This window comes from Vipera berus, assembly GCF_964194415.1.
Source record: "Vipera berus genome assembly, chromosome: Z".
In the NCBI taxonomy this organism is placed as follows: domain Eukaryota; kingdom Metazoa; phylum Chordata; class Lepidosauria; order Squamata; family Viperidae; genus Vipera; species Vipera berus.
Window position 1 is genome coordinate 54,047,862 of NC_138205.1, and position 27,515 is coordinate 54,075,376.

A 27,515-nucleotide genomic window follows, 5' to 3' on the forward strand; every position below is an offset into this window, starting at 1 on the left:
AAAATAAAAAGTAAAAAGTCTTTCAGTCCACAAGCTTTAAGAAATAAAATTTCAATTGGGATTCAGTTACTTTTTCAACGTTTTAAACTCTCCTGGGTGGTTGGTCGCCACTCTTTCTGGAAGAAAGGTTAAAATCCCCCTTCCCTCACCACAGGGGGGAAAATGCTTAGCAGCTTAATGAGGTACAGAAAATAATTAGGGTGTAAAATAAGTAGATGTCACCCAGTCTCTTCTGCGGTGCTTTAAGAGTTGCCTGGTGGAAAATGTGACTTCGGTTGTTTGCAGCCTAGGGACGAGCCATAATGGCCAGTCCTTTCATCCGTTTATTTGGGGGGATTGCCAGGTCTAATGGGAGAGTTGCAGCTCTCCCGCGATCCAGCGAACACCCCTCCTTGTTGGTCACCTCTTCAGAGCGACTTTTAGCTCTTTTCAGGGGAGAGAGAGCCAGTTTCCCAGCTGTCCATGGCAGCCGCATGGCAAACCGGAAATCTCCTCTTTGTAGATCCTTTCCAAGTTATTAAGGTTTTGAGGCTGTCATTTGACAGCTCGAACCTTCAGCTCCCTCCACATATTTTCTATGAGATTAATGTCTGGAGACTGGCTGGGTCACTACAGGAGCTTAATGTGCTTCTTCTTGAGCCACTCCTTTGTGGTCTTGGCCATGTGTTTTGGGTCATTGCCATGCTGGAATACCCATCCATGACCCTGAGGGAAGGAGGTTCTCACCCAAGATTTGACAGTACATGTTCCCATCTATCGTCCCTATGATGCAAGGAAGTAGTCCTGTCCTCCAAAGAATAATGTTTCCACCTCCTTGTTTGAAGGTGGGGATGTTGTTCTTAGGGTCATAGGCAGCATTCCTCCTCCTCCAAACATGGCAAGTTGAATTGATGCCAAAGAGATCAATTTTGGTCTCATCCGACCACTACACTTTCACCCAGTTCTTCTCTGAATCATTCAGATGTTCATTGGCAAATTTTAGACGGGCCTGTACATGTTCTTTCTTGAGCAGGGGGACCTTGTGGGCACTGCAGGATTTCAATCCTTTACGGCGTAGTATGTTACCAATTGTTTTCTTGGTGATTATTGTCCCAGCTGCCTTGAGATCATTGACAAGATCCTCCCGTGTAGTTCTGGGCTGATTCCTCACCATTCTCATGATCCTTGAAACTCCACAAGATGAGAACTTGCATGAAGCTCCAGACCGAGGGAGATTATGTTTCTTCCATTTGCAAATAATCATATCAACTGTTGTCAACCTTCTCACCAAGCTGCTTGGCGATAGTCTTGTAGACCATTCCAGCCTTGTGTAGGTCTAGAATCTTGTCCCTGACATCCTTGGACAGCTCTTTGATTTTGGACATGGTGGAGAGTTTAGAATCTGATTGAATGATTGCTTCTGTGGACAGGTGTATTTTATACACGTAATAAGCTGAGATTAGGAGCACTCCTAATTTCAGCTCATTACCTATATAAAAAGACACCTGGGAGTCATAAGTCTTGCTGATTGATAGGGGATCAAATACTTATTTCACTCATTAAAATTCAAATCATTTTATAACTTTTTTGAAATGCGTTTTTCTGGATTTTTGTTGTTGTTATTCTGTCTCTCACTGTTAAAATAAACCTACCATTAAAATTATAGACTGGCCATTTCTTTGTCAGTGGGCAAATGTACAAAATCAAGAGGGGATCAAATAATTTTTTCCTCACTGTACGTTATCACCTAAATACTGGTGACTTCGATAGCCTATATTTCCCCTTATGTTGCCTCTCCATTATGGAACTTTTAATGAAATAATCTCAAAATTCTCTTCATTTGAGAATGTCATTATGAAATTATGGGTGAAAACAATCATTACATTATAGACTTGGTAGTAATTTGCTATAGATAACCCAATTATTCCAGTAATTCCATCCCATTTTGAGTAAAACAATGTATAATTAGTATTATATAGAATACAATTAATTTTTTTTATTGTTTCAGGAGGCTTTGTAATTGGTGGAATAATATCACCTGAACAAAGAGAATCTAGGAAACCTAAAGCGAACGTTGCTATGAAATCTGTTTCAGAGATGGGTATGGTCATCAGAGCATTATATGTGTAGATCAGACAGTCTTTCTAAATTACATGTGGTTCTTGAAGTTCTGGACATCCCAGCATTCTAATAATTGTGTCTAATCTGGCAACCATCTTACATTAGCATGACATGCTCTCACATGCTCTATTACAGGCACCCTAAGTCCTACTGTGCTCATGCTTGCTTCTGTTACAGCCTCCTGCATCCTGTAGTAGCCACTGCAATCTGAACCACTGTGATCCTTGCACATTCTCCCCACCCTGCAGCAGCTACTCTAAGGTCATTTGCATCACATATGCCCCCATGAACTTTCCTCAAGTTGTACCTGCCCTTGTGTGCCCTCCACCACCGCTCAGCAGCCATTCCAAGCCCTGCTGTGCACATCTGTCCCTGCCCCTCATATGCCCTCCTGCAACCTGCATCAGCTAGCCTAAGCCCCCCACACTTGCACCAAATCTTCCCCTCATTCGCCCTCCTGCAGTAGTCCCAAAGCCCCATTATGCTTATGCCTGCTAGCCTGCTTGTGTACTGCCTGGGATTCCTGTCGTCTTTTCCACTGACTTTAGTTGTTGAAAACTGGGAGAAGATTGCAAGGAGGTCCTTGGTTAATGAAATAGGGATTGCTGACATTTCGGTTGCTAAATAATGTGGTATCTGGATGTCACACTTTTCCAGGAATGTAAATAAATTTCCACATAGAATACTACCACCCATTTTACTTTGTAAAATGCTTGTAGGAATATAGGAATAAAGTAATGCTGGAGAATAATGCTTTGTTCCTCAGCCCTTTATAAATTATTATTTTAAATGTAAAAAATTAAGTATACAGCTTGGAAGATATCAAGAAAAAACATATTAGTGTAGAGACAGACTAATTGATATGGTTTATTCAAAATACATGATGTATAAATATATTATCTTTTTGATCAATAAAAATAATCTCAGCACTTGCTGTGCATCTGCTACAATCACCAGAATTGCAGCAATGAGTTTCTGTTTAAACAAGATACAATGGAACTTTTCTGCAATCATCCTGAGTTTCGGAATACCTCTGAAATTCAGAAAAATCTAAAAGACCATTTTCCCAGAACATATTTGGTATGAATTTCAAAGTTAATCAAAATTTATGAGCTCTGCTGAATTTGAAGTAGAAAAATAACAGGAGATCTTCCAAATCTACCTATTAACCTTGGAAACAGCAGTGTTGGCAGTTAAATAAAGCAGGATATTTCAGAGTATTTCTATTTATCCACTATTATTAGTTGTAAGACATTGGCAATCCTGATTAGAGGCTGAGGGGTATGTAGGGGAAGATTAATGATCAAATACTTTTTCCATTCCAGCAGTCATATAAGAAAGTTGTGTTATATAGACAGCACCACTGTTTTCTCTTTCTCAGTAATCAAGACTCACATGCATTTATAATATGAACCTTGGGAAGTGCCGACAGGTAGTTAGATGATGATATAATATCTATATAGATGTGGAAATTATTCAGAACCTATGTTCCTTGAATTGGGCAATGAGTTTAAGAGACTGGGGACTTAATTATTTGCATTTTGTAGCAATATTGTTTGCATCAGAATAATCGAGAATAAGCTCAAATTAATTTTGCAAATGTTTTATGGCTGATTTTTCCTGATGGATATATAGTGTATGACTTCATTTGTGTTTTGTATAAACAGAAGTTACAAAGTAGTTGGGCCTCACCATTTTTGAACAATCTCCTATGATTTTTGCTTAAATTTGAGCTAGTAAAATTTCTAGGCCTGTTTTTCAATAGAAGCTAAAGGTAGTCCTTCCTTAGCACTTAAGGAAAGATTTGTGATTTGGACTAATAAATGATTTCCTGTCGACTTCCCCGTTGACTTTGCTTGTGGAAGCAGTAGGAAGTCACAAATCAAGGGCAAGTGAGAACCTCATTTAACAACCCATAATCCTCATTTAATGAAGCAATGGGGATTGCTGAGATTGCTGTTGCTAAGCTATGTGGTTACATGACATTGCATTACACAATTGCATCACTTAGCAATGGAAATTCTGTTCCCAGTTAGGGACTACTTGTAACTATGTCTGCCCTTCGGCCTAGTCCTCTGTATTTTGTTTTGCAGAGAATTTACATAATAACTCAATTTTCATGGAAGATTTTTCTCAGCCAGCTGTTGTTTTTGATAAAGCATCTAATCAACAAATTCTTCTAGGTGAGTGACACAACATAGTTTTATGATAAATATGAGATTTATTTAGTGTATGGTATAAAATACATACAGTGATGTGTCGTTAATTTTGTAAGATATAAGAAATTCTATAAGAAGTTATACATTAAGTTACAAGATAAATTTTAAAATAAGTTAATTCATAAAATAAGTGTTCTGTATATTAATATCTGGGCCATTTATCAAATTAAGCATGGTATTTATTAATTGGAGGAAGTGTACTTTTCCCCTGTATAAGCTCTCAGACAGCAGTTAGTCACTATATGATCCAGTGTTTTCTGAGCAGCACCTTGTATAAATATGAGAAATTGTGCTTTATTCTAATACAAGTCATTCAAAAACTACACTCGTTTTCTTATGTGGGTACTCATATTTTATGTTCTTTTGCCTGGGTCCCCCTGATTTTTATCAGCACGTACATTGATCATTTCCAATACTATTTGTAACATTTTTCCTGAAGGTATACCTATCTGGGCTCTGGAGATTCTCTCCCAGCTAAAAAAAAGAAAAATATTTACTTTTAGCTGATCTTTTTTTAATAATATTTTATTAGTTTTTTTAATTTTACAATTAAGTATTTAAAAAGCAATGTGGTGACTGGGTTAATCAATAGTTCAATAACATACATAAATCTTTAGTATAAGTCTCAAGTTACAACATCAGATATTCCCTCTCTTTTTCCCTTAATATCTGCTATCTTATATTAGGCTAATACAGTTATTATTATCAACTAAATAAAAACATCTTTGTTACATTTACCAATCACTTTCAGCTTATACATATCTTAATTGTGTTGGCATTCAATCCTTGTATATAATCAATGTCCTTTTATTGCTTTGTTTTCAAGCTTTAATTTCCCATCAATATTCAAATTAGCATTTGGTATTTATAATTTCCAAGCTTCAGGTAACCAAAGTTTTCCTTATCTCAATTTCTTCCTTTTTCCCTTTTCACAACAAAATCTAATATTATAAATACACATCTTACCTATTTGAATATAGTCTTCTTTTGTTTTCTAAAAGTTCTCTATTTTCCACCATATTAAGCCATCTAATTAATAATACAGTATCCCCTCTAATAATTCAAAGCCATTACATGTATTGTCTGGTTACCCATTAAATCAGTAATATACATAATTTTTTTTGTTTAGGTCTAATTTTTAAAAGCTCAAATACTCCCTCAAGGTTCTCAAGGAACTGGCAGATGTGATCTCAGAACCATTGAACTATATTTTTCAAAGATCCTGGAGCACTGGGGAACTACCAGAGGACTGGAAAAGAGCTGATGTAGTTCCCATCTTCAAAAAAGGGGGGAAAATGGATCCAGAAAATTACAGACCTATCAGCCTGACCTCAATACTTGGGAAGATTCTGGAAAAGATAATCAAACAACGAATCAGCAAGCACCTAGAGGCAAACAAAGTCATTACTAAAAGCCAACATGAGTTTGTCAAAAATAGATCATGCCAGACAAATCTTATTGCATTCTTTGACCAAGTGACAAAATTAGTGGATCAGAGGAATGCTGTGGATATAATTTACTTGGACTTCAGTAAGGCATTTGATAAAGTAGATCACAACCTACTACTTCAGGGCTTTTCAACCTTTTCACCCATTGTACCACTTTTAGGATATGGCAACATCTGAGTACCACCAGTCGCCTAGCAAGGTGTCAAAAACTTAATGACCAAAAAATAAAAAAAGGAAAAAAGTGATGAAGTACAGGTAGTCCTCGACTTACAACAGTTTGCTTAGTGACTGTTCAAAGTTACAATGGCACTGAAAAAAGTGCCCCCCAAGCCACAGCCTGCCTGCCTGGGGGTGGGATGGCGTGTGTTTGATTTTTATTTCCTCCCCCCCAATCTGCTGGGTAGATGCAGCAGTTTTAGGTCACTTCAATGACCCTGGGACACTGTGACCATCATAAATATGAATCAGTTGCCAAGCGCTGAATGTAAATCACAAGACCCTGGAGATGCTGCAAAATTCCAGCTGATCGGCACTTCTTCTGGCCTCAGAAGCACCAGGATCAGCACCAAGCTCCAGTTGGAGACTGGCGCTGATCCTGGCGCTTCCACTGAGCCCTGACAGCCCTGCAGCTCCAGCTGTCTCTTACTCAGGCTTGTGCAGTGCTGCCACCGGTTCAGCTCATTCCCCTCCCCCGCTACCACTTTTCTACGATGGTCGCATACCAGCTGCCAGGTGCCAATATATCACAGATGGTACCCATACCACTGCTTGAAAAGCCCTGTACTACTTGACAAGATAGAAAAATGTGAGTTAGACAGCATCACCACCAGATGGATTTGTAGCTGGCTGACCAGCAGTATTCTGTGTGTGGTCCTCAGTGGAACTGCATCTACATGGAGGGAAGTGTGTAGTGTGGTGCCCCTGGGCTTTGTTCTGGGCCCAGTGCTCTTCAATGTCTTCATCAACAATTTGGACAAGGGGATAGATGGGGAACTCATCAAATTTGCAGACGACATCAAGCTGGCAGGAATAGCCAACACTCCAGAAGACAGGCTTAAGATACAGGACAGACCTGAACACTGGGCGCTATCTAACAAAATGAAATTCAATAGTGAAAAAAGTAAGGTTCTACATTTAGGCAAGAAAAACCAAATGTACAGGTATAGTATGGGGGGTACCTTGCTCAATAGTAGTAACTGTGAGAGGGATCTCGGAGTCCTAGTGGATAATTACTTAAATATGAGCCAGCAGTGTGCTGCAGCTGCTGAAAAAGCCAACACAGTGCTGGGCTGCATTAACAGAGGGATAGAATCAAGATCACGTGAAATAATACCACTTTACAATGCCTTGGTAAGGCCACACTTGGAATACTGCATCCAGTTTAGGTCACCACGATGTAAAAAAGATGTAGAGATTCTAGAAAGAGTACAGAGAAGAGCAACAAGGATGATTGGAGGGACTGGAGGCTAAAACATATAAGGAACGGCTGCTGGAATTGGGTATGTCTAGTTTAATGAGAAGGACGAGGGGGGACATGATAGCAGTGTTCCAATATCTCGGGGGCTGCCAGAAAGAAGAGGGAGTCAAGCTATTCTCCAAACTGCCCAAAGGCAGGACAACAAGCAACGGATGGAAACTAATCAAGGAGAGAAGCAACCTAGAACTAAGGAGAAACTTCCTGACAGAACAATTAACCAGTGGAACAACCTGCCTCCAGAAGTGGTAAATGCTCCAACACTGGAAGTTTTTAAGAAGAGACTGGACAGCCATTTTTCCAAAATGATATAGGGATTCCTGCCTGAGCAGGGGGTTGGACTAGATGACCTCCAAGGTCCCTTCCAACTTATTATGACTATTATTATTGTGACTATTATTATTATCATCATCATTATTATTATTAAACTTTTATTCATAAAATATGAAACTCAGTCAACTGAACACTCAAATTGACAGGCACTAATGGTTGACACTGGAGAAGGAAATGGCAACCCACTCCAGTATCTTTGCCATGAAAACCCCATGGACAGTACCAAAAGGAAAAAAGATGACGCTGGAAGATGAGCCCCTCAGGTCGGAAGGTATCCATTATGCTACTGGGGAAGAGCAGAGGGCTAGTACTAGTAGCACCAGAAAGAATGAAGCGACTGGGCCAAAGCCGAAAGGATGCTCAGCTGTGGATGTATCTGGTGGTGAAAGTAAAGTCCGATGCTGTAAAGATTTTTTCTCCATAGGAAACTGGAATGTAAGATCCATGAATCAAGGAAAGCTGGAGGTGGTCAAACAGATGACAAGACTGAACATCGACATCTTAGGAATCAGCGAACTAAAATGGACAGGAATGGGTGAATTTAATTCAGATGACCCTCAGGTATACTACTGCGGGCAAGAATCACTCAGAAGAAATGGAGTAGCCTTCATAGTCAATAAAAGAGTAGGAAAAGCAATACTGGGATACAGTCCCCAAAATGACAGAATGATCTCAGTTCGAATCCAAGGCAAACCATTCAATATCACCGTAGTCCAAGTCTATGCCCCAACCACCAGTGCTGAAGAGGATGAAATTGACCAGTTCTATGAAGCCCTACAGCACCTTATAGAACTAACACCAAAAAATGATGTCCTTATCATCATGGGGGATTGGAATGCTAAAGAAGGAAGCAAAAAGTTAACCAGAATAACGGGTAAGTTTGGCCTTGGAGTACAAAATGAAGCAGGGCTCAGGCTGATAGAATTTCTCATGCTAGTAAAGTTATGCTTAAAATCCTACAAGCTAGACTCCAGCAGTATGTGGATCGAGAACTACCAGAAGTACAGGCAGGATTTTGAAGAGGCAGAGGAACTAGAGATCAAATTGCTAACATACGCTGGATCATGGAGAAAGCTAGAGAGTTCCAGAAAAACATCTACTTCTGCTTCATTGACTATGCTAAAGCCTTTGATTGTGTGGATCATAACAAACTGTGGCAAGTCCTTAAAGAGATGGGCGTACCAGACCATCTTATTTGTCTCTTGAGAAACCTATATGCGGACCAAGAAGCAACAGTGAGAACTGGACATGGAACCACTGATTGGTTCAAAATTGGGAAAGGAGTCCGGCAAGGCTGTATACTGTCGCCTTGCCTATTTAACTTATATGCAGAGCACATCATGAGAAAGGCAGGGCTAGATGAATCAAAAGTTGGAATTAAGATTGCCAGAAGAAACATCAACAACCTAAGATATGCAGATGATACCACTCTAATGGCAGAAAGTGAAGAGGAACTAAAGAGCCTCTTGTTGCGAGTGAAGAAGGAGAGTGCAAAACTTGGGTTGAAACTAAACATTAAGAAAACCAAGATCATGGCATCTGGCCCTCTCAATTCCTGGCAAATAGATGGAGAAGAAATGGAGGTAGTGACAGATTTTATTTTCCTGGGCTCCAAGATCATTGCAGATGGGGACTGTAGCCAAGAAATTAAAAGACGCTTGCTCGTGGGGAGGAAAGCAATGGCAAATCTAGACAGCACACTAAAAAGCAGAGACATCACCCTGTCAACAAAAGTACGTATAGTCAAGGCTATGGTCTTCCCAGTTGCAATGTATGGCAGTGAAAGTTGGACCATAAGAAAGGCTGAGTGCCAAAGAATTGAGGCCTTTGAACTATGGTGCTGGAGAAGACTCCTGCGAGTCCCTTGGACTGCAAGGCGATCAAACCAGTTAGTCCTAGAGGAGATCAACCCTGACTGCTCTTTAGAAGGCCAGATCCTGAAGCTAAAACTCAAATACTTTGGCCACCTAATGAGAAGGAAGGACTCACTGGAGAAGAGCCTCATGCTGGGAAAGATTGAGGGCAAGAGAAGAAGGGGACGAAAAGAGAATGAGGTGGCTGGATGGAGTCACTGAAGCAGTAGGCGTGAGCTTAAATGGACTCCAGAAGATGGTAGAGGACAGGAAGGCCTGGAGGAACGTTGTCCATAGGGTCGCGATGGGTCGGACACGACTTCGCAACTAACAACAACAACATATCAAATTTGGAAGGGATGTGGTGGCTCAGTGGGTTAGGACACTGAGCTTGTCGATCAGAAGGTAGGCAGTTTGGCAGGTTGAATCCCGAGTGCCGCATATCAGAGTTGAGCTCCTGTTACTTGTCCCAGCTTCTGCCAACCTAGCAGTTTGAAAGCACGTAAAAAGTGCAAGTAGAAAAATAGGGACCACTACAGTGGGAATGTAACAGCGTTCTGTGCGACTTTGGCGTCCAGTCATGCCGGCCACATGACCACGGAGACGTCCTCGGACAAGCGCTGGCTCTTCAGCTTTAAAACGGAGATGAGCACCGGCCCCTAGAGTTGGAAACAACTAGCACACATGTGCGGGAAAACCTTTACCTATATCAAATTTGCCATTAAGTATATATTTATGTTAGATACTAGAGAACTTACAATAGTTGATGGTTGAGTTGCCTTCTGAAAGCCCAGTTTGCTCTTTTGCAATGGTGTTACCTTGTATCTAGCAGTCTACCAATTTTAGATAAAACTGCCTTGCACAGAGCTTCTTAAAGATGCTTCACATACTAATTCGGTACATTTTTATAGATTTTGGTACTTACCTTTTTAAAATATTAACACTATAGATTTTTTTATTTCACAGCTGTTATTTAAAATGTGTTATTTGGCTGCAGCCATAATTTACCTATTTCTATTTATCTGTAAGATCAGCTAAAAGTAGAGGGTGGGGTAGAAATTCCCTTCCCTCTCTCCTCACAGTGTGAAAAATACTTTGGGCAGCTTTTACAGGAAAAAATACTTAAGTCTTAAAGAGAAGATCAGATCTCACCCAGTTTCTTCCGCATTGCTTTAAAGGTGCTTGGTGGTGATTTTGACCGGCTGTCAGCAGCTTAGTGATGAGCCATATTGCTATGGCCAGTCTTTCCCCTGCCAGTTTGGAGGGCTTCCCCGGTTCAAAAAGAAGGGCTCCGACCCTCCTGCAATCAAATGGGGGTCCCCTCCTTGCTCATCAACCCTACAGGGCGACTTTCAACCCTTTCCAGGGTTCCCCAGTGGGACAAATTCGGACGCAAAAGACGGAGCTCGTCTTCCAGCATCCGCAGCGCTTTGATGGCAAACCGGAAAAGCGATGACTAACTACCCAGGGAAAACAGAGCAGCTATAAGAACAATTTTAATCTAATTAGATGTATATGCTTTTGAAACTTGGGGAGATGTTTGTTTTTATCTAAAAAAAAGAAATAAGACCCGAAAAACTATCATAAAAACTTTGGACTTAAAAAGGTTTAAATGGCATTGGTGACATCTTGTGGTGAAGTATGGTATTACAACTTACTGCCTAAAAGAGACTTGGCTTGAAGCCCAGACTCCAGAAAAAACTTTTATGACCTTGACAGATACCATCTGTGAAAACTTCAGCTGCAAAGAAAGAACTTCTGGACAGCATATCTGGCCAGTTTGAACTATGAATGTAAACTTTTACTGACTTTCAGATCTATACATGGGAAACTGCTTTCCTATTTCTTTACATGAGACGCATATGTTATTATACGAGATGATGGAATAGATTGGAATATAAACTCTTACTTGACAAACAATTTTTACTATAAAGACAACCTATAATACATGAAATAGATGTTCCATACCTAGCTATAAAAACAAAAAACTATTTTTAACGTTTGATTCTAAAGTCTTCAACTTAACATACTATCAAGAGAATATGGATGAAGATCAGGAAAAATACTTCCCATGTTGAAATCAATACACAAAACCATTCTTTCAGCTTGTGACAAAATAAGATGCAACATAAAGGAACAAGATGCCAGCTTAAATATACAAACCCAGATCTTGACTACAAACAAAGAACTAACAATGCAGAAAATAACAGAAGTGGAACAACTAAACACTAAGACAAAGGACTCAATTGACCAGCAGATCCAGCTAATGAAAAATCAGAAAAGGGAGTGATAACACTGAAAATGGAAAAGACTTTTTACAAAATCAGAAGAAATTTGAGAAAAAGGAAGAACAGACTGAATGGAAGATAAACCTATCAGGACAACTGTGGGAAACTGGAGTAATAGGGAGGCGATCTAATGAACACAAATGGGCTAGTTCTTCCAAAAAACCTGCAACCAAATGGTCTTTCTTATTCCAAATAATATATATAATAATAGAGGGAGAACTATTTGATGATTCAAAAGCACTAACATGGAAGGTTAGTGGGCAAAGGAAGAAAGCCAGAGTAAGGCTTAAGAAAATAAGGGGTTTGATTTATTAGAGGGGATTTCATATTACTAACTAGAGGGTTGAATACGTTGGAATTTTTAGAAAATAGTTATAATTGAATAGGTAAGTTGGGTAATAAAATTAATAGACTTTGGTATGAAAAGGGAAAAAGGGACAAGTTGAGATAAGGGAAATTTTGGTCACCTAATATAAAATATTTGGAAATCAGTTAAAATAAGAATTCTGTTTAATAATAATAATAATAATAATAATAATAATAATAATAATAATAATAATAATAATAATAATTATTATTATTTATTATTATTACGCACTGGCAACTATGTCCAAAAACGTTGCAAAATACATCAAGAAATTGCACCTTCCTGCAATAACTCCAGCAAAGCTACAAAAAACTGCACTACTCGGAACATCTTACATTTAAGGAGATACCAGGTTGATACCTAGGATGCTGGAAGCAACCCGTATCAACCATTGTTGTTGTTGTTAGTTGCAAAGTCATGTCCGACCAATTACAACCCCATGGACAATGTTCCTCCAGGCCTTCCTGTCCTCTACCATCTTCTGGAGTTCATTTAGGCTCGCACCTTCTGCTTCAGTGACTCCATCCAGCCACCTCATTCTCTGTCGTCCCCTTCTTCTCTTGCCCTCAACCTTTCCCAGCATTAGGCTCTTCTCCAGTGAGACCTTCCTTCTCATTAGGTGGCCAAAGTATTTGAGTTTCAACTTTAGGATCTGGCCTTCTAAAGATCAGTCAGGTTGATCTACTCTATGACTGACCGGTTGGATCGACTTGCAGTCCAAGGGACTTGCAGGAGTCTTCTCCAGCACCATAGTTCAAAGACTTCAATTCAGCCTTTCTTATGATCCAACTTTCACAGCCATACATTGCAACTGGGAAGACCATAGCCTTGATTATACGCACTTTGTTGGCAGGGTGATGTCTCTGCTTTTTAGTGTGCTGTCTAGATTTGCCATGGCTTTCCTCTCCACGAGCAAGCGTCTTTTAATTTCTTGGCTGCAGTCCCCGCCTGGTGATCTCGGAGCCCAGGAAAATAAAAATCTGTCACTACCTCAATTTCTTCCCCATCTATCTGCCAGGAATTGAGAGGGCCGGATGCCATGATCTTGGATTTCTTAATGTTTAGTTTCAACCCAAGTTTTACACTCTCCTTCTTCACTCGCAACAAGAGGCTCTTTAGTTCCTCTTCACTTTCTGCCATTAGAGTGGTATCATCTGCATATCTTAGGTTGTTGATGTTTCTCCCGGCAATCTTAATTCCAACTTTTGATTCATCTAGCCCTGCCTTTCTCATGATGTGCTCTGCATATAAGTTAAATAGGCAGGGTGACACTATACAGCCTTGCTGGACTCATTTCCCAATTTTGAACCAATCACACTATACAGCCTTGCTGGACTCATTTCCCAATTTTGAACCAATCAGTGGTTTCGTGTCCAGTTCTCACTGTTGCTTCTTGACCTGCATTTAGGTTTCTCAAGAGACAAATAAGATGGTCTGGTATGCCCATCTCTTTCAGAACTTGCCACAGTTTGTTGTGATCCACACAATCAAAGGCTTTAGCATAGTCAATGAAGCAGAAGTAGATGATTTTTCTGGAACTCCCTAGCTTTCTGCATGATCCAGCGTATGTTGGTAATTTGATCCTCTGCCTCTTCGAAATCCTCCCTGTACTTCTGGTAGTTCTCGATCCACATACTGCTGGAGTCTAGCTTGTAGGATTTTAAGCATAACTTTACTAGCATGAGAAATGGTGCGATAGTTTGAACATTCTTTGGCACTGCCTTTCTTTGGAATTGGAATGTAAACTGTTCTTTTCCAATCCTGTGGCCACTGTTGAGTTTTCCAAATTTGCTGGCAAATTGAGTGTAGCACTTTTACTGCATCATCTTTTAAGATTTTGAATAGCTCAGCTGGAATACTGTCACCTCCACTAGCTTTGTTGTTGCTCAGCTTTTCTAAGGCCCACTTCACTTCACATTCTAGGATGTCTGGCTCGAGGTCAGTGACCACCTCACTGTGATTATCAGGGACATTAAGCTCATTATTGTATAGTTCTTCTGTGTAATTTTGCCACCTCTTCTTAATCTCTTCTGCCTCTGTTAGGTCCCTGCCATTTTAGTCCTTTATCATGCCCATTTTTGCATGAAACGTTCCCTTCATCTCTCCAATTTTCTTGAAGAGATCTCTAGTCCTCCCTATTTTATTGTTTTCTTCTATTTCTTTGCACTGTTCATTTAAGAAGGCATTCTTATCTCTTCTAGCTATTCTTTGGAATTCTGCATTCAATTGGGTGTATCTATCTTTTTCTCCCTTGCCTTTCACATCCCTTTTGTCCTCAGCTATTTGCAAAGCTTCCTCAGACAGCCGTTTTGCTTTCTTGCATTTCTTTTTCTTTGGGATGCTTTTAGCTGCTACTTCTTGTACAATTTTGCGAACCTCCACCCATAGTTCTTCAGGCACTCTGTATATTAGATCTAATTCCCTAAATCTATTTGTCACCTCTACTGTATATTCATCAGGGATATGATTTAGTTCATTCCTTAGTGGTCTAGTGCTTTTTCCTACTTTCTTCAGTTTAAGCCTAAATTTTGCAACAAGAAGCTCATGGTCTGAGCCATAGTCAGCTCCTGGTCTTGTTTTTACTGACTGTATAGAGCTTCTCCATCTTTGGCTGCAGAGCATATAGTCAATCTGATTTCTGTGTTGACCGTCTGGTGATGTCCATGTGTAGAGCCGTCTCTTGGGTTGTTGGAAAAGAGTGTTTGCTATGACCATCGTATTCTCTTGACAGAATTCTATCAGCCTGAGCCCTGCTTCATTTTGTACTCCAAGGCCAAACTTACCTGTTATTCTGGTTATTTTTTGGCTTCCTACTTTATTTGATATACTTAGAGGCAAATGTTATGTCATTTTATTGACTTAAAAGTATGGGTCTGACTCAGTCAAAACTCAGAACCAGTTTGGTCAAGTGGTTAAGACACTAGGCTAGAAAGCAGGAAACCATGAGATCAAGTCCTGCCTTGGCCATGAAAGCCTGCTCGGTGACCTTGGGCCACTCTCTCAGCTCAATCCATCTCACAGAGTTGTTGTGGATAAAATAGGAGGAAGTAATAATACTAGTAGAAAGTAATACAGTAATACAGTAGAAAGGAACTGGGTACAGACCAGGGCAGACAAAGGGAACTGTCCAACAAACAATTCTCCAACCAAAGTACTAAGGGCACACTTTTATGTAATAGTTACATAAGAGTATGCCCTGGGTTCCTTGGTTGGAGAGTTATTCGCTGGATAGTTCTTTTGGCCTGCCCTGGTCTGTTCCTCTTTCTACAGCTAGAAGCTGACTCTAGAATTCTGAACTCAGTTCTGCTGTGTGAATTACTGAATGAATTACTGAAAGAATGAATGAATATCTATATCTGTCTATATTTATTTATATCTATCTATACGCATACATTCATATATTCATTCAGTAATTCAAGTGGCAGAACTGAGTTCAGAATTCTACAGAGATCAGATATGTATGTATGTGTGTGTATACACACACACACACACACACACACAGCGAGAGAGACATACAATGTGTGTGTGTACATGTATATGTACGTGTACATGCATATAGTTTCTTTGTCATTTTATGAAAACATAAACAGATTCTTGCCTATGAGTGAAAGTGTGAGAATGCAGTATGTATTATCTAATATTTCCTTCTGTGAATATTGTTCTTTTCTGATTTTATAACAGAGTGCATGAACAATGGTAGTTCACCTGTGTATTGCATTAATAATGAAAAATTGTCCATTTATAAATACTTGAATACACCTTCCTTTTCTTCTGGAAAAATAATATTAAATCCATTAAAAGAAAAGGGATATCAATATTCCTACACAGACACATTGGTAAGTATTTTCTTTCTTTTCTTTCTAATTTGTATTTGCAAGATTAATAGTTAATATTGCATTGCATTTTAGCCAATTATCATTTTCATAGAGCAAGGATTAACTATTTTTCTTCCAATCTTATATTAAAAACACTTGTTTCTTCCCACTACTGTGGGCTAATAATTTTGATCCTTTATGTTCTTAGTTTGTCTGGTACCTTTATGCATGAATATGTTTTTGTTTTTCCATTCATGAGGGATGATCTAAACAGTTAATCACAAGGAAATAAAAATAAGTGTGTTTATAGTGTATTGATAGAGTGTACAGTTTGGGCTGAAAATAACTTCTATGTTATAGATTTCTGGAGTTCAGCTATTCTTTTAGCTTAATTTTAAATGGTGTTCATGTATAAAACACTCAAGACAATGAAATTATAAATAAAAACAGGTATGTTATTTTAACAGATAATAGTTAATATTGAAAATTTTGTTGATATTAACAGTTGAAAATTAAAATTTTCACATTTAGGAGCATGTAATGTAAATTGTAACTTCTGAAAGCTAATATGTTGTTGTTGTTGTTAGCTGCGAAGTCGTGTCCGACCCATCGCGACCCTATGGACAACATTCCTCCAGGCCTTCCTGTCCTCTACCATCTTCTGGAGTCCATTTAAGCTCACGCCTACTGCTTCAATGACTCCATCCAGCCACCTCATTCTCCGTCGTCCCCTTCTTCTCTTGCCCTCCATCTTTCCCAGCATGAGGCTCTTCTCCAGTGAGTCCTTCCTTCTCATTAGGTGGCCAAAGTATTTGAGTTTTAGCTTCAGGATCTGGCCTTCTAAAGAGCAGTCAGGGTTGATCTCCTCTAGGACTGACCGGTTTGATCGCCTTGCAGTCCAAGGGACTCGCAGGAGTCTTCTCCAGCACCACAGTTCAAAGGCCTCAATTCTTTGGCGCTCAGCCTTTCTTATGGTCCAACTTTCACTGCCATACATTGCAACTGGGAAGACCATAGCCTTGACTATACGCACTTTTGTTGACAGGGTGATGTCTCTGCTTTTTAGTGTGCTGTCTAGATTTGCCATGGCTTTCCTCCCCAGGAGCAAGCGTCTTTTAATTTCTTGGCTACAGTCCCCATTTGCAGTGATCTTGGAGCCCAGGAAAACAAAATCTGTCACTACCTCCATTTCTTCCCCATCTATTTGCCAGGAATTGAGAGGGCCAGTTGCCATGATCTTGGTTTTCTTAATGTTAAGTTTCAACCCAAGTTTTGCACTCTCCTTCTTCACCCGCAACAAGAGGCTCTTTAGTTCTTCTTCACTTTCTGCCATTAGAGTGGTATCATCTGCGTATCTTAGGTTGTTGATATTTCTTCCGGCAATCTTAATTCCAACTTTTGATTCATCTAGCCCTGCCTTTCTCATGATGTGCTCTGCATATAAGTTAAATAGGCAGGGCGACAGTATACAGCCTTGCCGGACTCCTTTCCCAATTTTGAACCAATCAGTGGTTCCGTGTCCAGTTCTCACTGTTGCTTCTTGACCCGCATATAGGTTTCTCAAGAGACAAATAAGATGGTCTGGTACTCCCATCTCTTTAAGAACTTGCCACAGTTTGTTATGATCCACACAATCAAAGGCTTTAGCATAGTCAATGAAGCAGAAGTAGATGTTTTTCTGGAACTCTCTAGCTTTCTCCATGATCCAGCGTATGTTGGCAATTTGATCTCTAGTTCCTCTGCCTCTTCGAAATCCTGCCTGTACTTCTGGTAGTTCTCGATCCACATACTGCTGAAGTCTAGCTTGTAGGATTTTAAGCATGACTTTACTAGCATGAGAAATGAGTGCAATGGTGCGATAGTTTGAACATTCTTTGGCACTGCCTTTCTTTGGAATTGGAATGTAAACTGATCTTTTCCAATCCTGTGGCCACTGTTGAGTTTTCCAAATTTGCTGGCAAATTGAGTGTAGCACTTTTACTGCACTGTCTTTTAAGATTTTGAATAGCTCAGCTGGAATACTGTCACCTCCACTAGCTTTGTTGTTGCTCAGCTTTTCTAAGGCCCACTTCACCTCACATTCTAGGATGTCTGGCTCGAGGTCAGTGACCACATCATTGTGATTATCTGGGACGTTAAGCTCATTCTTGTATAGTTCTTCTGTGTAATTTTGCCACCTCTTCTTAATCTCTTCTGCCTCTGTTAGGTCCCTGCCATTTTGGTCCTTTATCATGCCCATTTTTGCATTAAACGTTCCCTTCATCTCTCCAATTTTCTTGAAAAGATCTCTGGTCCTCCCTATTCTATTGTTTTCTTCTATTTCTTTGCACTGTTCATTTAAGAAGGCATTCTTATCTCTTCTAGCTATTCTCTGGAATTCTGCATTCAATTGGGCATATCTATGTTTTTCTCCCTTGCCTTTCGCTTCCCTCCTTTCCTCAGCTATTTGCAAAGCTTCCTCAGACAGCCATTTTGCTTTCTTGCATTTCTTTTTCTTTGGGATGGTTTTGGTTGCTACCTGTTGTACAATGTCGCGAACCTCTGTCCATAGTTCTTCAGGCACTCTGTCTATCAGATCTAATTCCTTAAATCTATTTGTCACCTCTACTGTATATTCAACAGGGATATGATTTAATTCATACCTGACTGGCCTAGTGCTTTTCCCTACTTTCTTCAGTTTAAGCCTAAACTTTGCAAGGAGAAGCTCATGGTCTGAGCCACAGTCAGCTCCTGGTCTTGTTTTTACCGACTGTATAGAGCTTCTCCATCTTTGGCTGCAGAGCATATAGTCAATCTGATTTCTGTGTTGACCGTCTGGTGATGTCCATGTGTAGAGCCGTCTCTTGGGTTGTTGGAAAAGAGTGTTTGCTATGACCATCGTATTCTCTTGACAAAATTCTATCAGCCTGTGCCCTGCTTCATTTTGTACTCCAAGGCCAAACTTGCCTGTTATTCCGGTTATCTTTTGGCTTCCTACTTTAGCATTCCAATCCCCCATGATGATAAGAACATCATTTTTTGGTGTTAGTTCTATAAGGTGCTGTAGAGCTTCATAGAACTGGTCAATTTCATCCTCTTCAGCACTGGTGGTTGGGGCATAGACTTGGACTACTGTGATATTGAATGGTTTGCCTTGGATTCGAACTGAGATCATTCTGTCATTTTGAGGATTGTATCCCAGTATTGCTTTTCCTACTCTTTTATTGACTATGAAGGCTACTCCATTTCTTCTGAGGGATTCTTGCCCGCAGTAGTATACCTGATGGTCATCTGAATTAAATTCACCCATTCCTGTCCATTTTAGTTCGCTGATACCTAAGATGTCGATGTTCAGTCTTGTCATCTCTTGTTTGACCACGTCCAGCTTTCCTTGATTCATGGATCTTACATTCCAGGTTCCTATGGAGAAAAAATCTTTACAGCATCGGACTTTCCTTTCACCACCAGACACATCCACAGCTGAGCGTCCTTTCGGCTTTGGCCCAGTCCCTTCATTCTTTCTGGCGCTACTAGTACTAGCCCTCTGCTCTTCCCCAGTAGCATATTGGACGCCTTCCGACCTGAGGGGCTCATCTTCCAGCGTCATATCGTTTTGCCTTTTGGTACTGTCCATAGGGTTTTCATGGCAAAGATACTGGAGTGGTTTGCCATTTCCTTCTCCAGTGGATCACGTTTTGTCAGAACTCTCTGCTATGACCTGTCCGTCTTGGGTGGCCCTGCACGGCATAGCTCATAGCTTCATTGAATTACGCAAGCCCCTTCGCCACGACAAGGCAGTAATCCATGAAGGGGGAAAGCTAATATATCTCAGCCCAACTCCTCTCACAGGTTTATTGTTGTAGGAAAAATATTAGGAAGAATATGTTGGATATGTTCACCACCTTTAGTTTGTAAAAATAATAAAGGCAAGTTACAAATACATTAAAAATGTTGAGATGTGCAGAGAAAGAGCAACAAAGATGATTAGATGATTGGAGACTAAAACACGAACGGTTGCAATAGTATATCTAATGAAAAAAGATTAAAGTGACATGATAGTAGTCTTCCAATATCTAAAGGGCTGGCGCAAAGAAGAGGGGTCAGCCTATTCTCCAAAGCACCAAAAAGCAGGACAAAAAACAATGGATGGAAACTAATCAAGGGGAGATCCAATTTAGATTGGCTGCAATGTCTGGAGGAGTGGGAAGGAAGAAAGGGAATTACTGGAGATGGAAACAGCATCGTGCTCAGTGTTTTGAGCAGAGAAGGCAGCATTTTGGGCGACGGGCAGAGTGGGGTGGCAGCCATTGCAGCTGGGAAGTTTCCCTCCATTGCTGACCATCTTCGGAAGAAAAGGAGAAGGTGTGACCAAAAGAGGAAACGTGGCTAAAAGCTAAACCATACAGACTGGCATTTCCATCTATTTTGTTTGCAAATGATCTCTCCTTAGAGCCAAAAATAGATTACTTGAGGCTAGATTTAACAACAAACTGGCAGATGAGAAACTGCTATGTCGTCCTTGCAACAGAAAAGCCCTCTGTCCCAGATAGTGCTGTTAGCTTGATGTGAATTTCAACATTTCAGCTGGACTGGAGTTTTGCTCTTTGTGGCAAATCCTGGGGAGGGGGTGTCTATTTTTATATAAATGACACATGGTGTAATAATGCCAAGGTGCTCTCCTGATATGGAGCTTCTGACCATCAAATGTAGACCCTTCTATCTGCCTAGAGAATTTTCTGTTATCATTATCACAGCTGTGTATATCCCCCCAATGCAAACAGAGAAGAAGACCTGAATGTTCTCTAACAAACCATCAGTGATTTACAAACTGCTCACTCAGAGGGTGCATTTATTGTAATGGGGGACTTTAATCAAGTTGATTGAAAGCTATTCTGCCACATTTTCATCAATATGTGGACTTTGCAACTAGAGGGGACAATACACTGGATCTTGCTTATTCCAACATCAAGAAGCTATCCCCCGCCCTCATCTGGGCCCCTCTGACCATCTCTCAGTGCTGCTTATTCCAGTATATAAACCTTTATTAGTCAGAGTGAAACCTAGAGTAAAGCAGTTGAGGGTTTGGACAGAGGGAGCTATAGAAGCATTAAAAGACTGCTTTGAGTGCACGGATTGGGGCACTCAAGAAGCGGCTACTGATAACCAAGATATAAATGTTGAGGAGTATGCACCACAGTGTCTGCATATATCCAAAAGTGCATAGAGGATGTCTGTGTTCTTAAAAGCATTGTTGTGAGGGCAAATGAAAAACCATGGCTGACTTATGAGGTCTATAAGATGCTGAAAGTGTGGAATGTGGCTTTTAAATCCGGTGGCATGCTGGCACTTAGAACAGCCAGAGCTAATTGTGCCATAAAGTGCCATAAAAGGTGCAAAGCAAGCATATTGCCAGAAAATTCAGAACTTTTTTCAGGACCCAACATATACTAAGCGAATGTGGCAAGGAATCCAGGCCATTGCAGATTATAAAGTAGCTCATCGTGATGCAAGGATGACACAGACTTCCTAAACAAACTAAATAATTTTTTTTGTAGATTTGAGGCATCAAATAGTACTCCTGCTAGGAAAGCTGTGCCCCATCCTGACAAGCAAGTGCTTAGCTTTTATGTCATCTCTGTCCGGAAAACACTACAGAAAGTTAACATTTGAAAGACAGCAGGCCCAGATAATATCCCTGGCCGTGTTCTTAGGGAATGTGCAGATGAACTGGCTTCTGTTCTCACAGATATTTTCAATCTCATTGCAGCAGGCAGTGGTCCCGTTGTGTTTTAAGACCGCCATCTTTTTGCCAGTGCCAAAAAAGTCCTCAATTACAGGCCTCAGTGATTACTGTCTGGTTGCACTGACATCCATCATTATGAATGCTTTGAGAAGCTGATAATGGGGACTTACCAGGGGACTTTGCAAAAAAAATACAGTGTCCGACAACGAGGCAGGAAAAAAGGAACCCACCATGAAGGGGGACCCCTCCCTCAGCCGGGACCCTGCCAGCAGTCAGGATCCGAAATGTCCTACTCCATGGAAGAAGAAGTGGGAGAGATGCGCAGCCACAAACCTCAGTGGTCGATGGGCAAAGAAAGATAAGTGGGAGAAGAGATCAAGGAAGGTGACCCTGAGACGCGGCAGCCACCAACCCGGATGGAAGCAAGAAATGGAGAGATCCCTTCACCTTAGTGAAGAGAAAGGAGATCGCGTGCAGCACTCAAATTGGATCCTAGAGAAAGCTATTGACCTGATGCGGAAAACTCTTGGCGTTCTTGGGGATGAGAAACCTGAACCCCACGGCCGCACCACTTCCTTGGACCGCAGCCAGAGAGACATGAGGGGGAATCAGAAGCTGAAGTCCTGGGGATGTCCTCTGAGGCAGCAGCTACCATTTTGGCAGCCCCCACTCCCTGCCAACCCACAATTGCCGATCAGGATGGGAGACAGCACTGTTGGCAGTGAAGGTAACGGTCCATCCAAAGATTCCCGCCGCTGGATGCAACATTCAGGGGGGAGTCGCAACGCTTCGGGTTCTTCCTAACCCAAGTCCTTAGCTACATGGAGGAGTACGGACGAGACATCCCCAGCGACAAAGCCCGTATCCATATTGTGCAATCCACTCTGGATGGGGTGGCCGCAGACTGGACAGTGAACCTGCATGATTCCAATGCCCCAGAGCTCCACAACTTCAACCACTTCATGTCCTTTCTGAGAAGGCGATTTGAGGACCCCCTGCCTCACCGAAAAGCCTGTGAGAGAATCAAAACAGTGAGGCAGGGCAGACGCCCAGTAGCCAAATATACACAAGAATTCCAGGCCATCGCCAACAAGTTGAACTGGCCGGAAGACATCCTCCTTAGCCATTTCAAAGACAGCCTAAACTACGACCTGCATGATGCTTGCCTGCCTCGAGGAGACCCACACCAACTTGATGAATGGTACGTCCTAGCAGAGGAAGCAGAGATCGATCTACTGAAAAGGTACCACCGAGGAAAACCCTGAGCTGTCACGCAAACCAGCAAAACCACCAGCCATGGCCAAGAAATCAACAGGCTGTTTCAAATGCGGGAGAGAGGGGCATCATGACGTAGAGTGCTGCTTGAAAGTCCCTCCATGCAACCCAGACCGATCACCAGCCAGGAAGTCGGAGAAGTCACCAGCCAGGAAGTCGGGGAAGTCCTCAGCCAAGCAAAGAGAGCCCACCATGAGGGCAACAGAGACTGTAGAGTCCCCACTCTCTGTCACGCATGGGCAGAGAACTCCGGCCTACACTGCAGGGGTGGCGGATACCTTGGACGACAACACAGAAGGTGAACCCCTGCTAAGTGGACCCATCGCACCCATCCTCAGGACAGTGACTGTATTAGCCTCCTCCAAGCCAAAACCTGTCAAAGTGAAAGCCTTAATAGACTCTGGTTGCACCCGCTGCCTCATTAGCCCGATGCTAGTGGGGAACTTGGGCATCCCAGTCAGGAGGCTGAAACAGCCGATTTCATTTGGCCAGTTAGATGGGTCCATAGCAGGAGGGGTACCAGCTACCCTAGCCACTTTACCAATCCATCTATCCCTGGGGGATCACAAGGAAGACATATTATTTGTAGTGAACTCAGGCTTGGAATGCCCAATGGAGTGGCTAAAGGTTGGAGTGGCTAAAGAGATGGAACCCCTGGGTAAATTGGAGGATGGCAGAGCTCAATTTCCTGAAAGGGGATCATGCAAACCTAACACCCCAAAGGGCCCCACCAATCCCAGGATGGAGAAAGCGTCGATGGGAGAAGAGAAGGGGAAAAATACCGAGACCTTGCTGAAGTCTTCAGCGAGGAACAGGCGGATAAGCTCCCTCCTCACTGACCCACAGATTGTGCTATACAAATCAAACCTCCCAAAGCCCAGACTATACTCCATGAGCCCTAAAGAGACAGAGAAGATGGAAAGATTCATAAATAAAAATCTAGAAAGGGGAATTATCGAATTTGCCAAACCCAAAGTGGTCGCCCCAGTCCTCTTTAGGGAGAAGAAGAACAACATTTTGTCGCGCCCTGAATGCAATCAGTGAAAGTAACCTGTATCCCCTACCCCTCATGAAGGACATGTTATCCCACTTATGGAAAGGAAGGATTTTTACCAAATTAGACCTAAGAGAAGCGTATTACCACATTAGGATTAAGGAAGGGGACAAATGGAAGACCGCATTTAATTGTTCAATGGGATGCTACCAATTCAAAGTTTTTCCTTTCGGACTAGAAGGGGCCCCCACAGTATTTATGCAATTAATCAATGAAGTGCTAAGAAGCACCTATTTAAGGGGATCCTGGTTTATTGAGATGACATCCTTATCTTCACCGAGTCCAAAGAGAACTTGGTGTCAACCTAGTTAGAGCAGTTTTTAAAAAACTGCGAGCTGCCCACCTATATGCCAAACTATCGAAATGCGAATTCCACCAGGAAAGAATAGATTACCTGGGTTATCACATATCCCCACAGGGCATCGAAATGGACCCCGAGGAGGTCAGGGCAGTACTAGAATGGGGACCACCTCGCACAAGGAAGCAATTACAAAGTTTCCTGGGTTTCGCAAACTTCTACCGCCAGTTCATCCCTTCGTTCACCCGAATAGCCCTGCCCCTCATGAACTTGTTAAAAACAAAGGGGGGACCCTCAGTGAAACGCAGCCATCCACTGAAATGGACAATGGAATGCCAAGCGGCATTCGAGAGGTTAAAGAGACTTTTTTTCCGCCAAACCTGTACTGAGGTGCCCGGACCCGGATAAACCTTTTGTAATACAGGTGGACACAAGCGATGTGGCAGTGCAGACTGTATTATTACAAGAAAACGACAATGGGGCACTGCAACTGTGTGCGTATATGTACAGGAAACTTACTGAAACGGAACAACGCTGGGCTGTGTGGGAAAAGAAAGCATACGCTGTGAGGTGATCGTTACTTGCGTGGCACCATTTCCTTAAAGGAAATAAAATCAGGTCTGGACTGACCACAAAAACTTGGAAGCACTAAAAACACCCAGAAAGCTCCTTCTAAGCAAGCCTGCTGGTACCAGCACTTTCACCAATTCTGTTTCATGCTCAAAACACTTGCCGGTGGAAAGCACTTCCTGGCAGATGCACTGTCTCACATGCCCCAATATAACAGCATGCGAGCCACCGATTCTAAACCACTCATGCCCGAACTACAACTGGCAGTGCCAGTAACCATCAGGGCCCAAGCTGAAATAAAGCTGCAGCTGGATAGCCAAACCGGAATTGAATTCTGGTAAACTTTAGAAACAGATGAATGGTTCCAGAAAAATAGACACATGTGCACAATCAAGGACGGGCTGCCATGTGTGGGGGAGAAGTTATATATATCAGCCACCCAGAGAGTCATTTTCATGCAGCTGTGCCATAATACAAAATCAGCAGGGCATTTTGGATTTGTAAAAACTTTTCATTTAATTAAAAGGTAATTTTGGTGGCCATCGATGAAAAAGGACATAGAAAGTTACATGGCCAGCTGCCCAACTTGCACAGCTGCCAAGAGGTTGCAAGGGAAATCGCCCGGACTGTTACAAATCCCATGATAGGAAATATCCATGGATTTTATAGTGGAATTACCAGAAAGCAATGGAAACACTGTCATCTGAGTGGTTACAGACCTGTTCTCGAAACAAGTGCATTTTATCCCTTGCCAAAAGATCCCCACCGCAAAACCTTAATGAAACTATTTGTGCAGCACATCTACAGACTGCATGGGGCACCCCAACACATCATATCAGATAGGAGAGTGCAATTTACATCAGAATTCTGGAAAGAGTTTATATCCCTCTTAGGAACCACTCAGGGACTGTCATCTAGTCATCATCCTCAATGTAACGGCCAAACTGAATGGTCCAACTCAGTACTCGAGCAATACTTAAGATGCTTTATTAATTTCCAGCAAACGAACCTGACAGACCTACTCCCTTTTGCAGAAGTTGCCTACAATAACGCAGTCCACTCTAGCACAGGCTACACTCCCTTTCAGGTAACCACTGGTCAAAGTTTCAATCCTATGCCAGAACTAACCCCAAAAGAAAGAATGGATAGTACAGGTATAAAACACCTGGCCAGTGGTTAGGAGAGCCCTAGATGAAGCTAGACAAGCATACAAAGCACAAGCGGATAAAAAGAGACTCTAACCTAAACCATTCATTGTAGGAGAAATAGTATATTTGTCTACAAAATACCTAAAATCCCTGCAGCTCTGTAAAAAGCTTGGTCCAAAATATATAGGACCTTTTCCAATTAAAGGAATCATAAACCCAATAACAGTAAAATTAGAACTACCCAAACACCTCAGGAAAATACACCCAATTTTTCTCTGCAGCTTGCTGAAAAGAGAACAACAGTCACTCTTATGGCCAAAACACCCCCCACCACCACCTCCAATCATGGTTGAAGGAGAACAACACTTCAAGATAGAAGAAATCTTAGATTCTAGGAAGTATCATGGGGCAACTCAATACCTAGTAACCTGGAAACACCTTCCCTCCTCACAAAACAAGTGGGTCCTCAAACATCACGTCAGAGCACCCTAACTGCTAAAGAAGTTTCATACAGAATATCCCAACAAACCAGACTAACCTCTTTACCTGTTTTGTTTTCTCTACAGGTGGATGTCTTTTATTTTTAAGGGGGGCAGGTTGTCAGAACCCAGTCCTATTTCATTTTATTTCTATCTATCCTCTCTGATCTAAAAACAAATCCCACATTTCTCTGGGTTCTGCCATACTCCCAGGGAGGTGGGGGGATGTGCCTGCAGGATTATTACTTTCACTTCCTCTATTCGCTACAATGTAATCCTTTACTTTGTTTATTGGGTCTGTATCCTCAACCCGCCCGCTGAAATATAACAACTTTTTTCCTGCATTATCTCTCTCTCTGAACTCTATCTTTTAAACTGTCAGTTAGAACAAAGTGGGAAATAAGGAATGTAACCTCAGCACCTTGTTTATGTCTACGCTCTGAGAGGAAGGTGTGAAGAAGCCGCTGAGCCTCACTGCATGAGTTGGAGATGGGCCGATATTATCTCCCTGTTTCCCACAATGGACTTAACACTTGAGGATTGGCCATCCCACATCAGGCGGTTGATCTATGGGGTGGGGTCTTGCTTGGGGATACTATAATCTACTGCGCTGCACGGGAAATCTCAGATCCTGTCTATTATGCCTGCTATTAACTACTCTTAATAAAAGTTCCTATTGGAAGAAATTGTTCCCAAGAGTTATGCTTACTTAAGATGTGGAATTGAAGTGGGTGCTGACACTTACCCTGAGTGTACTACTGCTGATTTAGATTTTTACTTATATGATGTGCACACTTCTAGGCCTGCAGGCTGCTATCTCATTCACTAGACTTTGTCTCAGTCCCCTTCAATTCACAGAAAGCAGCTCTTCCCAACAGCCTCTGGGAAATTCAAATGCTACGCAGATGCAACCAGCAGCTCAGCTTCCCAGTGCTTACCTCGCTCCACTGGACTTTGTCTCAGTCCCCCTCAACTCACAGCTAGCAGCTCTTTCCAGTAGCCTCTGAAAAATTCAAATGCAATGCAGAACCAGCAGCTCCACCTTATTTTTATGTAGACAGAGTTAAGAATG

At 41.6% G+C, this 27,515-nt stretch overlaps 1 protein-coding gene across 2 annotated transcripts in view; it reads left to right on the forward strand.

Moving 5' to 3' along the window:
- The window catches only part of CENPC (centromere protein C), an 86,774-nt gene that overhangs the window by 53,741 nt on the left and 5,518 nt on the right, over positions 1 to 27,515 (forward strand). For both annotated transcript variants that reach the window (XM_081344320.1, XM_081344321.1), the window contains exons 9-11: positions 1,988 to 2,080; positions 4,194 to 4,283; positions 15,764 to 15,918. In XM_081344320.1, the coding sequence (XP_081200446.1) occupies positions 1,988 to 2,080; positions 4,194 to 4,283; positions 15,764 to 15,918 (338 nt within the window). The remainder of the gene's footprint in view (positions 1 to 1,987; positions 2,081 to 4,193; positions 4,284 to 15,763; positions 15,919 to 27,515) is intronic.